At 46.7% G+C, this 15,388-nt stretch overlaps 1 protein-coding gene across 2 annotated transcripts in view; it reads right to left on the bottom strand.

Annotated features, from left to right (window-relative positions):
* Positions 1-7,349, bottom strand: part of ppargc1b (peroxisome proliferator-activated receptor gamma, coactivator 1 beta) — a gene marked incomplete at its 5' end in the record, with an annotated part of 64,387 nt that extends 57,038 nt beyond the window's left edge. For both annotated transcript variants that reach the window (XM_080843858.1, XM_080843857.1), the window contains one exon: positions 7,269-7,349. In XM_080843858.1, coding sequence (XP_080699984.1) covers positions 7,269-7,349 — 81 coding nt within the window. The remainder of the gene's footprint in view (positions 1-7,268) is intronic.
* Between the last annotated feature and the right edge of the window lie 8,039 nt (positions 7,350-15,388).

A 15,388-nucleotide genomic window follows, 5' to 3' on the forward strand; every position in this document is an offset into this window, starting at 1 on the left:
TTTGTCTCTCTCTCTCTCCCTCTCCTTGTCTCTCTTTCCCTCTGTTTTTCCCCTGTGACCTCCATGTCCCCAAGCATCCTCCACCTCTCTCTCCTCTTCTCCCCTTGTGGTCCTCTTTTCCTGTGCTGCTTCCTCTTCTCTCTCTCCCTCCCTCCCTCTCTTTCTCTACCATTATCATCTTCCCTCCCTCCCTCCCTCCCTCCCTCAGTGGGATGGAAAGTTTTTGCCCAGGTCTGTGCAGGTAGTGGCTTGTACCCTGATGATGAGTCAGGCCAAGGGAAGCGTTAACCAAATCCCAGTAGCCCCTAGCAACATGTTTACCCTCAAACTACCCCCCCCCCCCCCCCCCCCGGCCACAATCCAAACCGCCTCACACATGCTGCTGGCTGTCAACACACTTGTAGTTCGGGTAGGGCTGGGTGTTAAAGGGCGGGGTGTGTGTGTGTGTGTGTGTGTGTGTGTTCATGAATGGATGTTTTTGAGTGAAGGTGCACCCACATGAACTATTGTGCAATTCCACGCCATTCTGTTGAAGCAGCCTTGCTCCAGGTTCTGTGCTGATCACTAGCAGTGCCTCAGTGATAACAGCCACTTGGGGCTATTGGGGTTGGAAGAATTGCCACTTCAGCAGGGGCTATTGAGGTTGGAAGAGTTGCTACTTCAGCATGAGGGCAGATTTCGTCACGCTAGTTTACTGCCCCGCGATAAGATACATGCGTTTATATCCTGTCGCGATAAGACACATACAACTAAACCAGCTTGTCCTAATAGCGCAGGACAGCAAACATCAATAATGCAGATCGGACATGTAGGTGTGTGTGTGTGTGTGTGTTTTTAAGAACATAAATCAAGCAGAAACGCTCTCTTAGAAGTGATCATAAATGTTTCACCTTATCATGAAAAAGCTTAAAAGGCTTGCAGGGGCTCTGAGGTGCACTGCAGACTCCACAGGCAGACAGCCACCTTCACCACTGCAGAGCCGTGTCCGCATCCCATACGGCCCCGATCCGGCAGAGACCCGGCCCAGACCCGGCACGGACCCGGGAGAGACCCGTCCCACAGTCACATTTTATATGGACAGCTGCGTAGCTCTTGAAGGCATGAGGGCACCACCAGAAACCTATTTATAAAGCTACCTCTATCTTTCACTTACAAGCATTTCCATGACTTGTAGGGGAAAACTATAAATAGCAGTGAATAGCTTTCATGTTAACAGAGAAGACGAAAAGATGGGGGGGGGGGGAATTCATGGTGGGTCACGATTCAGAAAAGTGTTTCTGGGCAACAACACAACACCTGCACCACGCCAACTTCCTAAACAATGGACAATGCAAGAAGACACAGCAATTCTGTTCAATGAGCCACATCACAGCTGCTTGCAGGCAGGCGATTGGACACCTTGACTGCTCCATACACATACAGCCACACACACACACACACCCACACCCACACACACACACACACAGCACTAAGACGTTCCCGTCCATAACCAAAACACACAGACCTTCTCAGAGAGGGAGGCAAGACAATAACTCTTCCCAAGGCTGTGGGTTATCAGAGTCTAACCACCACATGCACGCCTTATCTCACACTCTGGGTTCAAAACACACACCACCACCTGCTGGTCCAGATGCACCCGCTCCTACTCTGCCCACCGTGACCCCCACGACAGTCTGGGTCTGCTAACCCCCGACGTCCCGCGCCTAAGGCAAGAGCCTGGGCCCAACATTTTGAACTGTCCTCTTCGCCATCAGCTGAGTCTACCTGTGTACCACGCCCACCTGGAGCAGTGTTCACACCTGTAGAACGCAGACCACAAGGCTCTGAGAGCGCCACGCCACTGATTTACTACTTTCGTTTACTCGCCTTACACTCACACTTAGACCCTTCACCAACTCAGCTCCAGAAACAGATTTCAGTCATGTTTAGCTTGCCCCCCATCAACCCAACCCACCTGGTGTCAGGTAACTCAGAGCTCCAACCGCTCAGGTGATTTTAGCCACCTGCAATAAACAACACCTTCATGGGTATCTTCCACAGGGACACACACACACACACACACACACACACATACACACACACACAAAGCCCCTATCTAACCAGTACTGCACCCTTCTTCTGAGGTGAAAACACAGAGGACCTTCAGTAATGTAAACAAACAAACGGAGCGCCCCGGAGCAGCGGACACATAAGAGCTCTCTCTAACGTCGCTGCTCACACTCCCTTCTGCCCTCCCAGAACTTATTTCGCTCCAGTGAAGGAGCGATTGAGAGACGAGTCCAGACTGTCTGCCCTCAGTTACACCCTCACCACACACACACACACACACACGCACGCACACACACACACACACACACACACACACAGTCCTTACGCTCCACTTTGGCTGCCAAGTTGGTACACATGGCTAAGATTCGATTATGCAATGAGTCTTTGGTCTGTCGTGTGCAGTTCACTGAGAAATGTGTCCATTCAGGACGATGGCTAGCTGGACGTTTGCCCGCAGCACATCCACACTAACTCAGCTAAATCACCCTTTAACAAACTCCACAATTATCTCCACCAGCTCCCCCACTCTCTCCCTCCCTCAGTCAGTCTCTCCCTCCCTCCCTCACTCACTCACTCACTGCTCTCAGATCAAATTCCAACCAAATATGAAGGGGAAAGAAAGAAGACATGAAAAACAGATACACACACACACACACCCGACACATCCCTGTGAAGTATAACATTTATCAAAAGAAACTGTGACTTGGAAAGACACATGAACAAACAGTACTGTGTGGTCTCTAGCACTAAATGAAGGTGACCAGAGGGGGGCCGAGTTGCCTGCCAACAGTCCCCTGAGTTTGTCGCGTCTGCACAGCTGATGGCACACCTGTGTCCCTGCTTTACTTTGCATATTCATCTCTGGACAAACAAGCACGCCTTGCAGATCCTGTGCTGTCTGAGAGAAAGAGAAAGATCAAGAGAAAGAGAGAGAGAGAGAGCGAGAGAAAGAGAGGAGAAAAGGAAGAGAAAGAGAAAGAGAAAGAGCGAGAGAGACAGTGTATGTGTGTGTGTGTATTTCTTGGTCATGTAAACAAGCCCCTGATGAATGTTTAAACGGATGGCCAATTCTCCACTGCATCCTCATTTTCATGTCCTGCACGTCCATCATCTGACACACTCTCTCGGCACACACTCCTTCGCTCAAGATAGCCGCTGTGTGTGTGTGCGTGGCATTTATCAATAATAGGCTTTGTCCTTTCACAAGCATGAGTGGAATAGAGGAGAGATCAAACACACACACACACACACACACACGCACGCACACACACACACACACTGTAACAGCAACACACCTCATTAATAAAACACTAACAGTAGCACGTCTGAATTCATCTCGATTGTTAAGCAATTTCCAAAGGTCATCTGAGGTCAAACCACATCAATCAGAGGAAGCAAGCAGCTGCGTGAACACACACACACACACGACCGACCATCGGTGTGAACATACACACAAAACAGCTTCTTTACCATGCAAAACACACACCCCCGCTAAGCTTTTGGGCTTGAGTGAGTGAGGAGAGCAGATTGTCCCTCTTCTCTTCCTCGGGGGAAGTGAGACGTTCACACACCACACTGGGGTCAGGTCATGTGACCAGCTACAGAGACCCCTTTAGATGAGAGCTCTATTTCAGGCCCACGCTGAATTCCCCGGGTGCTCCACGACGTCACGCAGTCATAATGGATGCAGCTGGATTCGCATGCAGAGGCAGGATCTACCAGATGGCGCAGAACTCTATACGGTTCTGGGCCACATCCGTCCCAGCGTCAGCAGCTATAAAGCCATCTATTCCGTGATGGGACCCACTGTAGTTGAATAACAGTATTATCACCTTAAATTGGAATTTTAGGGCTTCAACTAGAATAACAGTTGTAGTATCGGAACCTCTGATGTTCCATAGAGCAGGAAACGCCACACATTAATACACCCCAGCACAGTGCACAATGGCAGGAAATGAGGAACTACATATGGAAGAGAATGGAAAATCAGCCTCCATATCACTACTGGTGACAGATGATCAAATGGGTCAGAAGAAGAACTACTGAAAAACTCAAACTGAACCAGTACGGTGGCTCTCCCTCTTCTCCATCGCAGGGGGCCGACGTGAGACTCCTCCCCCCCAAGTGTGCCACCTTGCTCTGGGAGGGATGGCAGAGGCTCCCCCCCTGATGGATCTCTGGCGGTCTGGGGGAGGATGTGGCTGTCTTAATTAACTCAACAGCTGTGTGGTGCTCAGGCCATCTGTCTGTGGCGGGGTATTCATTTTAAAAACTTAAAAGGCCTTCCCCAGCACACGAAACAATGGCCTCCGACGTGTTAATTTACGAGGTGCAGCTCACAGCACACCCTACTGTAAAGTGATACCAAACAGCCTCCATAAACCAAAAAGACGGCCCTGAATTGTATTTGCCGTATAAGCTAAGCGTGGCCTCTTGATTAAACCCCACCCCTCTACACAGAGCTGGGGCCACTGTGTGTAGTCTGCACTCTTTGGTATCTTGCAAACAATTCAACTCAACAAGCCTACGCCATTTCCAGACATAATATACATGAATTAAAACCTGAATATTCAAGCCAGATCAAGCAGCCAGGGAACCAGGGAGGGAGGGATGGAGGGAGAGAGAGAGAGATGGAGGGATGGAGAACCTCAGCCTTAACTTGAACAATGTGTAGTGAATCTTAAATCTTCTGGGCATCTATGACAGAAACCAAAAGAAACTCAAAGCAACAGCAACAGGCACAGGTTGCATGCTTGTGTGTTTCTAAGTGTGTGTGTGTGTGTGTGTAAGAGTGAGAGAGTGAGAGAGCGAGGTGATCATTGTTTGAAATGTGAGGAAATGATCTCCAGAACGGTGGCCAGGTGAGAGCTGCGGCCGCATCAGAGAGGCTGAACACACATCACTGCAGCACAGTGCATCACGACTGCCCAGTCCGACAGAAAAAAAGCAAAGAATGAAACCGCACGAGGCAGCTGGAGAACTGGTGCAGTGTAGTGTTTCCTTGTCTAGTCGAAACCTGAGACTAGTAGGCTTCATGAAAGGCAAGGTTGTGGGATTACCAGCAGACTAGCAGCAGGCACAGCACAGGCTGAAATCATTAGCCACACACACACACACACAGACACACACACTCTACACAGTGTCCACCAATGCCACACATAGGGGCCAGGTGAATCTGCAGATCTATCAACGCAAAGCTATGTTTTTCTTTTTCAAATTACATTCATGATATAGAGTTAGGAACGACTGTGCAATGATGGTCATTATTCTATGGTCTATATGTTTATTACGCAGTGAAAAGTCAGATAGGACCGAACCTAATAACACAATCGCATGCACGGCCAATTAAACCGCATCCAAGGTCGGCAGGGCATTCCGCCCCCCGTGAGATATAGCTGTTGTTGTCGGGATTGATCTTTCAATCCCTAATGCCATACTAGACCGGAGGAGAATGGTGAATTATTAGTCGTGATCTCCGTTGCTGCAGCGGCAGTCACATGAAGAGAGAGGGAGGGAGGGAGGGAGCGTGGTCGTGCGTCACCGGAGCCACCTCCTCCTCCGTTACTACTACGTCCAGAAGCCCCGAAGCACATGACTGCACCAACTCGGTGTTTTGTAACTCTGGTCACGAGGATGAGAGTACTATTACATTGACCAGACAGCAAGTTCAAACGACATGAAAGACAAACGATAAATTGGACAAATTCCACTGCCTCCGAGCACAGGGCTAAGGCTACTTTTTGTGACAGCACGGCTGCAAAATTGGTCGATGCTTTTAGTTATTTATTTCGCGATTTTTTTGAGGTCTCTAATGTAACCCTATACGGCGACAGTGTCGATCCACGAAAGCATAGACGCAGTGTTCGCCGAGTTAACTTAGACATTAGAAGCTAACTAATATAACATAGGAATGAAATTACATTCTGGGGGGGAACCGATAAATATTTGAAGGTATCAAAACCACTTAACACTGATCTGTGAAGGGCTAACATACAAACAATGAATATTGAGTGCGGCAAGGTGGTCAGAGCCATCAGATAGCGCACAAAAAAATAATACAACGTTAAGTGATCTATCGTTAGCCTACTGTAGTTATCGTGACGTTTGACATGCATCCAACAGACCAACACACTGTCTGAAGTAGTCTCGAATAACGTTACATGCACCCAGCCAGTCCAAGATTCAAGAGGTATAAAATGTCTATAAATAGTCATAACGTTGTCAAATCGTTAAACTATAATCAAGCAACTGCCCACTTTGCAGCCTCAGACTTCTGACCGCCATACAGTGTAACTTGTCTTGTTCCCTCACGTAAAGGTAACATTAATGTGTTCAACACAGAACGTTTTATAACAAGCAGTGATTACGCAAACGATTACGAAAAGGGACTTATTGTGTTAAGTAACTAGCAAAATCATGACATCGGATCTTGAATAAACTACGTTTTACTTCCTTGTAACATATCCGCATGTCTCACACATTAACATTATCAACTTTGCACAACTGACTTCCCTTAGGACCACAGTCACTGCTAGGTAGTAAGGCTTCAAATACAATTCACCAGGGCTCATCGTTCTCTAAGCTGCACGCCAAAGTTGCAGAACACGCCACTCCTGTTTACACAAGAGCAATCATATCCATAATACTTATGGGCAGGTAAAGCACACGTATTCTCCCCCAACGAACAACATGTAACATTTCGAAAACTAATGCTCTGCTACAATTACACATTTATTAAACACATGATCTTTAGTCATTTACCAGAGAAAGGCACGACCACTCATAAACTTAAAACAATAGAAAGGCTGCTTGTCAACTTGACGAAACTGTCACCCACGTGTCCAGAGTATCCCAAATTCGCGAAATGTGGAGACGTTAACAAAGTTCCAATTCAGACTCCGAAAAGTTTTTTGCGCTTCTGTACCACACATATCAACAAACAAACAACATGTTTGTGCAATCAAAGTGATTATTCTACCAGGAAATTATCCTTTCGGCCACGTTTTCCAATCTGACAGTATCCCCAAAACTCCACGTGAAGCAGAGACACACGTCAGTGGCTTAAGGAGCCGGCTGATGTAGAGCTCTGAAGTGCCGCCGACAGTGACAGTCCTTGAATGGTGATGGTATTTCGTCTTTCTTCGAGCAATAACATGCACAAATAAATCCCAAGCCTTGTAGTCCTGTCCCTGCAAATATGGAATCCGAACATAGCTTACCTGGCTCCCGGAGTTTTCTGTCAGGTAATTGAAGACGAAGGAAGAGAGCTCCTCATCCAACAGTGAAGCGCAGTCCGCCATCTTCTAGAGAGAATGAGAGCGGAGGAGTCAGAGAGCGGAGTATACAGGTCCGCTGCGATTCCGTTCAGATGCCGGGGGAGGGCGCCGTGCAGAATCTCTTACTGGTGTTATCAAATATTACACTGTTAAATGGGGTGATAAAATGCAATGATTTCACTGTGTAAATACCATAAATCTCCGTTGAGGTGAAGTATGAGGAACGCGTCCATATCAACAGTAGTAGCGTCAGCTACTATAAGAAAATGTCAAGTATTCTTGTCAGAATGAGGTCTCCCTATCCAGTCAAATAGCTTGAAGTGTAACATATTGCCGATGACTCATTTATACGGCAAACACTTGCAGCTACACTGCAGTTTGTTGCTAAGGCTTCCGTTGCCAGAGCCAAACGTTTTATGTGGATAGACACGACTGATATGAATATTAATTGTTCATCTCAACAGAACATGCATTTTACGTAACAACAGGTCATACACTCATTACTTCATATTTATGACATTTGAAACCTGTCCGGTACATGTTATTGCATTACATTAGTCAGGTTAGTGCAAAATACACTCAAACCCACTTTATATGTAACGGTAGCCAGCGGTTATAACTGTCTTTTTACTTATCAACAACAACCAGTTCAAAACATGCACTGCAAGGGCATTTGGTTGTAGGCCTATGCAAAACAATTTAACAGGACAGATCTTAGACAAGGCAGAAAGCAACATCACAAGGCATTCCTCATTGACACTTTATGCAAAGAACTGTGATTCTTTGTAGTATGCTGTAGGTGTGTTGGCCAAGACTGCTGGGCTACTGAGAGTGCTATTACTAGAGGATGTTCCAAATATAAACTCCTTGAGCATGCATTAGTCTCCAATAATCTCACTCAAGACTGCCACCTGGGGAGCTGAGCCAGACCCAGGTGTGCTGTGTGTCCTCTGTGAGACACCATAGCACACAAAGGAAATACAGGAATTTATACAGAACATCATTTAGCTGTTAATCAACGGCAATTACGGCTTCTGTAATGAAAATATGAGTCCGAATTCTCAAGAATGAACTGTAAGCAATGGATACACTACAGAATACTCTGGGCAAACACCAGTGGGTTTTTGGTCTGACTGGTCTACTGTCCTGAATGATAATGGTTGGAGTAAGAGATGGCGCAGCACGGAGGCTGCCACTATGTTTGGAGATCTCAATCACAGGCTGGCCTGAGGCAAGGATCAGCCTGTCTCTCACTCACTGTGCCCCTTCAGGCTGCACACTTATGAGCAAGCTCTGGGAAGAGGACACACTTCTGCCTTCTCCCTAATAAACTGAGTGTGTCAGGTTGAGAACTGAAATGGTCGACTAGTGCCACATTCTGTCGCGTTGGTGATTTGACTGAATGTATTTGTTGTAAACCATGGATGTGACTGTTATAATCCTAATTCGATACGCACTGTCCCCCATCAACAGATATCACTTATGCAGGACAGCGTGTAGCACAGAGCATTGGCAAGCTGCAGATTAAATTAACCCTGCTTAATCGCAGCCATGTATCTGATAGGCATCAATACGCCCAGGACACCCCAGAGGCCTTGAGGGATCAGGCCATGGGGCACCCACAGGCCCTGCCCACATGGAACAAACATTCCCTCAAATCGAGCTGCTATTGATTGGCAGTCTGAGTAGCCAATTATTGATCAGACTCGCAGATGTTTGGGTTTGGGAAGTCTGGATGATGGGATGGATTTTCCCATAAGTGGCCAGTCTCTATAGCTCTCCCCCCCCCCCCCATCTCTCTCTTATCAACTGTGCTGTGTGTCTACCTCTTGTATCATTTCTCTCCTCAGGGGGATGTACCAGAGGATGCGCTTGCTGTTATATCCACCCTTGAGAGAATCTTCATTAGGCGTGTAGTTTGGCAGTTTTTTAAGGTCATTTCCCACCAGAGTGCTTAACTGTACCAGATCACCCACTTTCACAGATAAAAGATCAAAGACTGTATCTCAACCACTCTGCACGTATTGGCACCACCATAAAAGGTTCAGCCGTCCCTAGATGGATGCGTGCATTCCTTGAGTTATGTATATGTTCTAACACATTCATGCACATTTAAACCCACCCACTTTAATCCCCCACTACGGATGCACAGCCTCTCCTCACAAAAGGCCCATAATGGAGATTCTGCCAGAGAAGAGAAACAAAGTCACTGCTGTATGTTAGAAACCTTCTTCATCTTTCAACATCTGAAATGTTTTCCTGCTACACAGGATCGACAGATATGTTGCCAAGGAAAGTGAACATTCCCTTGCAAGTCGAGAGTGGCAGAGGACAAGGAGTGTGACATGATAGATCTGTGATCAGAGATGCGGTGCCTCGGTTGGAGGAGTGTGTGTTTGTGTGTGTGTGTGTGTGCTGACCAGCTGACAGCGAGATCAAAGACACACAGCTCTGTGACATTTAAGTCATCTCTGCTGTCAGAGAGAGGTACAAGTCCAGGCTGTTCCCAGGGGGATTGTGCCCTTATAGCCACCAGACCCCCCGCTGGGCCTGTAGGAAGCTTTACTGGAAAGAGGGAGAGAGAAAGTAAAGAGCAAAACCGAGAGATGAAGGAATGACGAGAGAGGAAAACAGAGGGAGAGAGATTGGGAGGCGTTGTCTCTTGTCATCCGTCAGTCAGCTGATGAGAATGCTGCCCTATTTCATCAATCACTGGCCCTGCCACATCGATCAGTTGCGGGGGGGGACTGTTTGTGTGTGCGTGCGTGTGTGTGTGTGTCTGTGTGCATGCATGTGTGTGGTGTGCGATGGTAGAGGTCATAGCTGCTCACATTCAGCTGCATGGGAAGTGGTCAATATCATTCACGCGTTGTTTCCGAGACTCACAGCTCACATGCGATGTGTAAACTGCATGGAGTCAGTGTTGTTGTTGTTTTTGTTGTTGTTCTCCTTCATCAGTGCCTTTGACTTGTGATCAATGTGACAGTAATGGGAGCCATACGTCCTGTCCTGTCCTGTCCTGTCAGGCCCCCCTCTTCCATCATGGCTGGGACCATAACAACCAGAGCCACAGATTACAAGACACTGCTCGATTAGGACTCTGATTTAATGGTCTGTGTGTGTGTGCGTGCGTACATGTATGTGTGTGTGTGAGGGGGTTGTCTAATCAAGCTGGCGAAGCTCATAAATCAGAAGGTGTTCTGGACGCTGGTCACCTCGTATGTTGCGCACATCCAAATGACTGCAGCAGCATCTGGCCATCCGGCCCCTCTCTGTTTGATGGACCATCAGGAGGGGACGGTGCTCCTCTCTGTTTGATGGACCATCAGGAGGGGACGGTGCTCCTCTCTGTTTGATGGACCATCAGGAGGGGACGGTGCTCCGGAGGGAAGAGCAGTATGGAGGAGTTAACCTGCACTCTCTCTCACACCATTAAACACAATGTATTAAATACCAAGTATTACAGTTAATCCACGTGGATTCCTTTCAGCTTGGGAGCTTTTGGGCAGTTATTCGCACAGGCTGTGAGGTATTTTAATGTAAATTAAAAAGCTATTGTTGACGCAGTGGCACAAACTGCTTGTTTCCTGGTCTTTGCAGGTTTTACTGACGCACACCCATGTAATATTCATCATATTTCTGATATCCTACATCTCTGGTATTCCTTACTCCTCTGACGGATGTCAATGGCGCTAATCCACCACGATGTTCTGAGAATTTGAGCTGTATGTACTGAGAATTTGAGCCTTATGTACTGAGAATTTGAGAACGGAGTGCTTTTCCTCTGAAACAATCCTGGAGCAGAAAAACGCTGCACGAGTCATCTATTTAAAGATCCATGAGTCAGTAAGACACATCTGCTTTGCGTGGCTGTGTAGCTGTGTTCAGCGCGAGGCTGCTCATCTCATCTGCTTATCCGCAGCGGTCTTCAGAGGGATCCTATTCAGCCGTTCACACCATCACATTAGCACTTGGTGGTTGCGTAAGTAGGTACTCAATTCAAGTGATGCAAAACAAGTATGGAGCTCACTGTACTTATTTGCTTGAGAGTGTATTTATGGTGTCTGATTAAGAGATGTGAGGCGCTGTTAGCCGTCACAGATAACAGCGCTTCAATCAAGTGGGTTGCTTTGAATGGGAGAATATTACAGCCATAACCAGGTGAACTTTACACATTGACCTGTATTGGTGAGAGTCCGAGATAACGCTGGAGCTCAGTGGGTCTGTGTGTGTTTGTGCGAGATGGCATTTCATGGAAGGACAGGAATGGAAGATCTGAGAGCCAAGAAATGCTTCTGCAAGTGTGAATAGCCTTGCTCGGATACAGACTTCAGCATAGCAATGATGTATTGTTGAATGTCACTACAGTATTTCTTGTCTGAAAACTCTTCCTCTTATTATAATAATATAAATAAATCATATAAATAAATATTATAATAATATTTGGGTTAGGTTTTGGGGGTAAATTATTGCTATTATTAGTAATGATCAATAAAATGAATACTACTTAATGTATAGAGCCATGACTTGTGAGAGGTTTCCATGATGCTGATGAGGAGAGGATAGTGCTGAGACTGCTGTGGAACATGCTGATCAAGCTTCACTAACAAGTCAGCCATTCCAGTCCAGAGATCAGTCTTGAGGCGCCCTGGTAACCAGGAAGGTAAGCTTTAATGCACAGCGCATCACAACCTGGTTATGCGTGCTTCTAATCTGCTGGGTTCCACTGATCACTGAACCTGAAAACCTCTATCCAGCACTCGAGCCTCCTGATTGGACGAGAGAGCAGGGGCTCTACTCATATGCAAAGTGCGCCCAGCCAGCCAGGCTGTGATTGGCTGATTCAGGGGCTGCTCTTGTCCCTGAGCTGTGAGGAGAGAGAGCAAAAGCGCGCGCGTGTCCTTGTGTGTGTGTGTGTGTGTGTGTGTGTGTGTGTGTGTGTGTGTGTGAAAGAGAGCGAGAGCCGGGCCGCTCTGAGCGTACACGTGCGCAGCCGTCTCATGACGGTGGGCCTGGCCCTTGAGTGAGCGGGGAGAGTGTTTTAGTGTTGCGCTGCTCAAACAGACCTGTGCAGGCAGCCGCACGGCCGACGGAGGGTTTAAAAGTCGTCTGATCTTACACAAACAGGCCGGTGCGAGGGGCGGGGAGGGGAGGAGGACAAGGCAAAGTTTTTATTCGAGGACTGCATGCCAGGCATTTCTCCACATAATGCAAGCTACTCACACACGGCAAGCTCTGTGGGGCACCCAGGCATGCCAGGGGGCAGGAATGTCAGGAGGGGGGTAGACATAAGAGGAAGGGAGAAAAAAAGAGAGGGAAAGAGACAGAGAGAGAGAGAGAGAGAGAGAGAGAGAGAGATGGCTAAATGCCAAATGGAGGAGAAGAAAACACAACTAGTGAAAGATTTATGTTATTCCTCTCTCTCTCTCTCCATTCACAGTCAAGCTCCAAGCGCCATAGAATTTCTCAGTTTCTCTCCGCTGAGTGACTCGCAGAGATGTGTCGTGACGCCGGGGAGGGAGGGAGAGAGAGAGGGTAAACGGAACACACACGCGCACACACACACACACACACACACACACGAACGCACGCACTCATTTACATGGTCCCTGTGAGTATATGCTGCTGATGGCTGTGGAGGGAAAAAAGAGGAATGGGATTAGTGTATTTGAAAGGCATTTCAGAAGGATTTAACCACACATCCATAAGCCATTCATGGCCTTCCGTTCAGAGCATATCCTCATTCAAAACTCATCCTTTGGCACTTACTGTGGCCATTTATAAGTGAGACTTTGAACTGAGACATGAATTCTCTAATGCAGCACGGTTTCTCTAGAAGAGGTAGTTTTGATAGTGTTCCCTGTTTAAATGACATGATCGCTTTTGCAATATATTTATGATGAAATATGATGTGAAATGCAATGAAAACATTTTTTTTTTCTTATGGTCACAATGTTACAGGCGGTAGTTCAAAAGGGGATGTAAGGGAATGTGTGTGTGTGTGTGTGTGTGTGTGTGTGTGTGTGTGTGTATGTGTGTGTGTGTGTGTGTGTGTGTGCGTGTGCGTGTGCGTATGCGTGTTCGTGTGCGTGTGTGTGTGTGTGTGTGTGTGTGTGTGTGTGTGTGTTTGAGTCTCATGGGCGCTACAGGTGGACACATTACGTTGCCTCACATTGATCCAGAGCAAACACACACCCTTGTTGCACACAGGGATTCATTAGTTTGTGTTACGGGTCCATGACACATTCTCTAGGAGAAAAATGTAGAGGCTGCAGAGGGAGGGGGGGGGGGGGGGGGGGGATCAGGGTGGGAGAAAGAGAGAGAGAAAGAGATGGAGAGAGAGAAAACAAAGCAGCGGGAGCAAGGGAACAGGGAAGGGGAGAGAGAGAGAGAGAGAGGGAGGGAGGAGGTAAAGAGAGAAAGAGAGAGAAGGAGGGAGGAGGTAAAGAGAGAGAGAGAGAGAAGGAGGGAGGAGGACAAAAAGAGAGCTCAGATCATCCTGCTGTTCACCTCTGGCAGTCTGGCACTGAGAGAGAGGTGTGTGTGTGTGTGTGTGTGTGTGTGTGTGTGTGTGTGTGTGTGTGTGTGTGTGTGTGTGTGTGTGTGTGTGTGCAGGTGTGGCCAAGCGAGTCAGAGCCTGGCTCAATCTGGTGCACATTTGTGTGTATGCTTAGTAAGATGCAGGGCATTCCTACTATTGTTCTCTGGTGGACCAGCATCTTCCCTTATATATACACACACACATGCACACACACATGCACACAAACACACACACAGAAGGGCGCAGGTTTGGTCAGAATTGGTAGGGACACTGCCCGGCACACCCCCGCTCCGCCCCCCCCCCCCCCCGCCATCTAAAAAAAAAAACGTAGTCGATGTTGTATTGAATAGGCAAACTTTATTAAAATATATTAACATTTGTGTACTCACTTGTGGATCTTGGAACTGATTTAAACATAATTAGAAAAAAATCACTTCTTTTGTTGTCCTTTTTGGATATCCCAAACATGACTAAGACCTCACCTGAAGCCATGCTGGTCCAGCTGCTGCTACATCAACGTGCACTACATCTGCACTGGATTTCTTAGTTTCCTGAATGCATTTCAAAATAATGCCTAATGAACAAAATGACCTAATGAGAATGACATGCAATGTATTTGTTTGTTCTGAAATACATTTTTAATATGTAGGTTATTGGTTCAGGTTTTATGGAGCTGTACTTTGCCTACATCATCTGTTTAAGATTTCTGTGCAATGAAATGATGTATTTATGATATATACAGTATGATGGATACATTTGGGCATCCCAATTTATTGCACCTTTTTACTATCTACAAGTATAACATTTATTCTCAAAATATCCAGAGTGAATGATAACATTCATCTTTAACATTGTCTAAACATCCCTTAAAATAGTCTTAAAAATAATACGAACGTGTTTGCAAATATAACAGTTTTTCTCAAATGTATGTAATATTGGTGGGGACAATTGTGTCTTTCCCAAACTTTGGTTGTGACTGGTCCCTATGGACCCTATGCAAACCTACGCCCTTGCACACACATGAGCATACACACAAACACGCACACACACACACACACACACACACACACACACACACACACACACACACACACACACACACACACACACACACACACACACACACACACACACACACACACATGCTTCAATGCCAATAGAGAACACACACAGCCCCATCCTGGAGAGGCTTAGCTTGCGTCGCATGGCCAGATGAGCTCTCACACATAGCATGCCCTACATCAGTGGTTTTCAACCTTTTTTGCTTCATGACCCAAATTTTAAGATACCAGCGCAGTCGCGACCCAACAATTAATAACCAGCACGAATCATCAGGCCAATCATTTAACAAATGTATTTAATTACTACCACTACCACTAGGCTTAATACTATACCACTGTTTTACCATTGAAAACACATGCAACTGTTTAACAGTCAGGATCAGTTATGCAATCATGGACTTAGGCCTATATATTCTACTTCTTTGAGAAATCATTGTCATAAGCCATACATTTTCAACTTT

This window comes from Sprattus sprattus, assembly GCF_963457725.1.
Source record: "Sprattus sprattus genome assembly, chromosome: 8".
Taxonomy (NCBI): domain Eukaryota; kingdom Metazoa; phylum Chordata; class Actinopteri; order Clupeiformes; family Clupeidae; genus Sprattus; species Sprattus sprattus.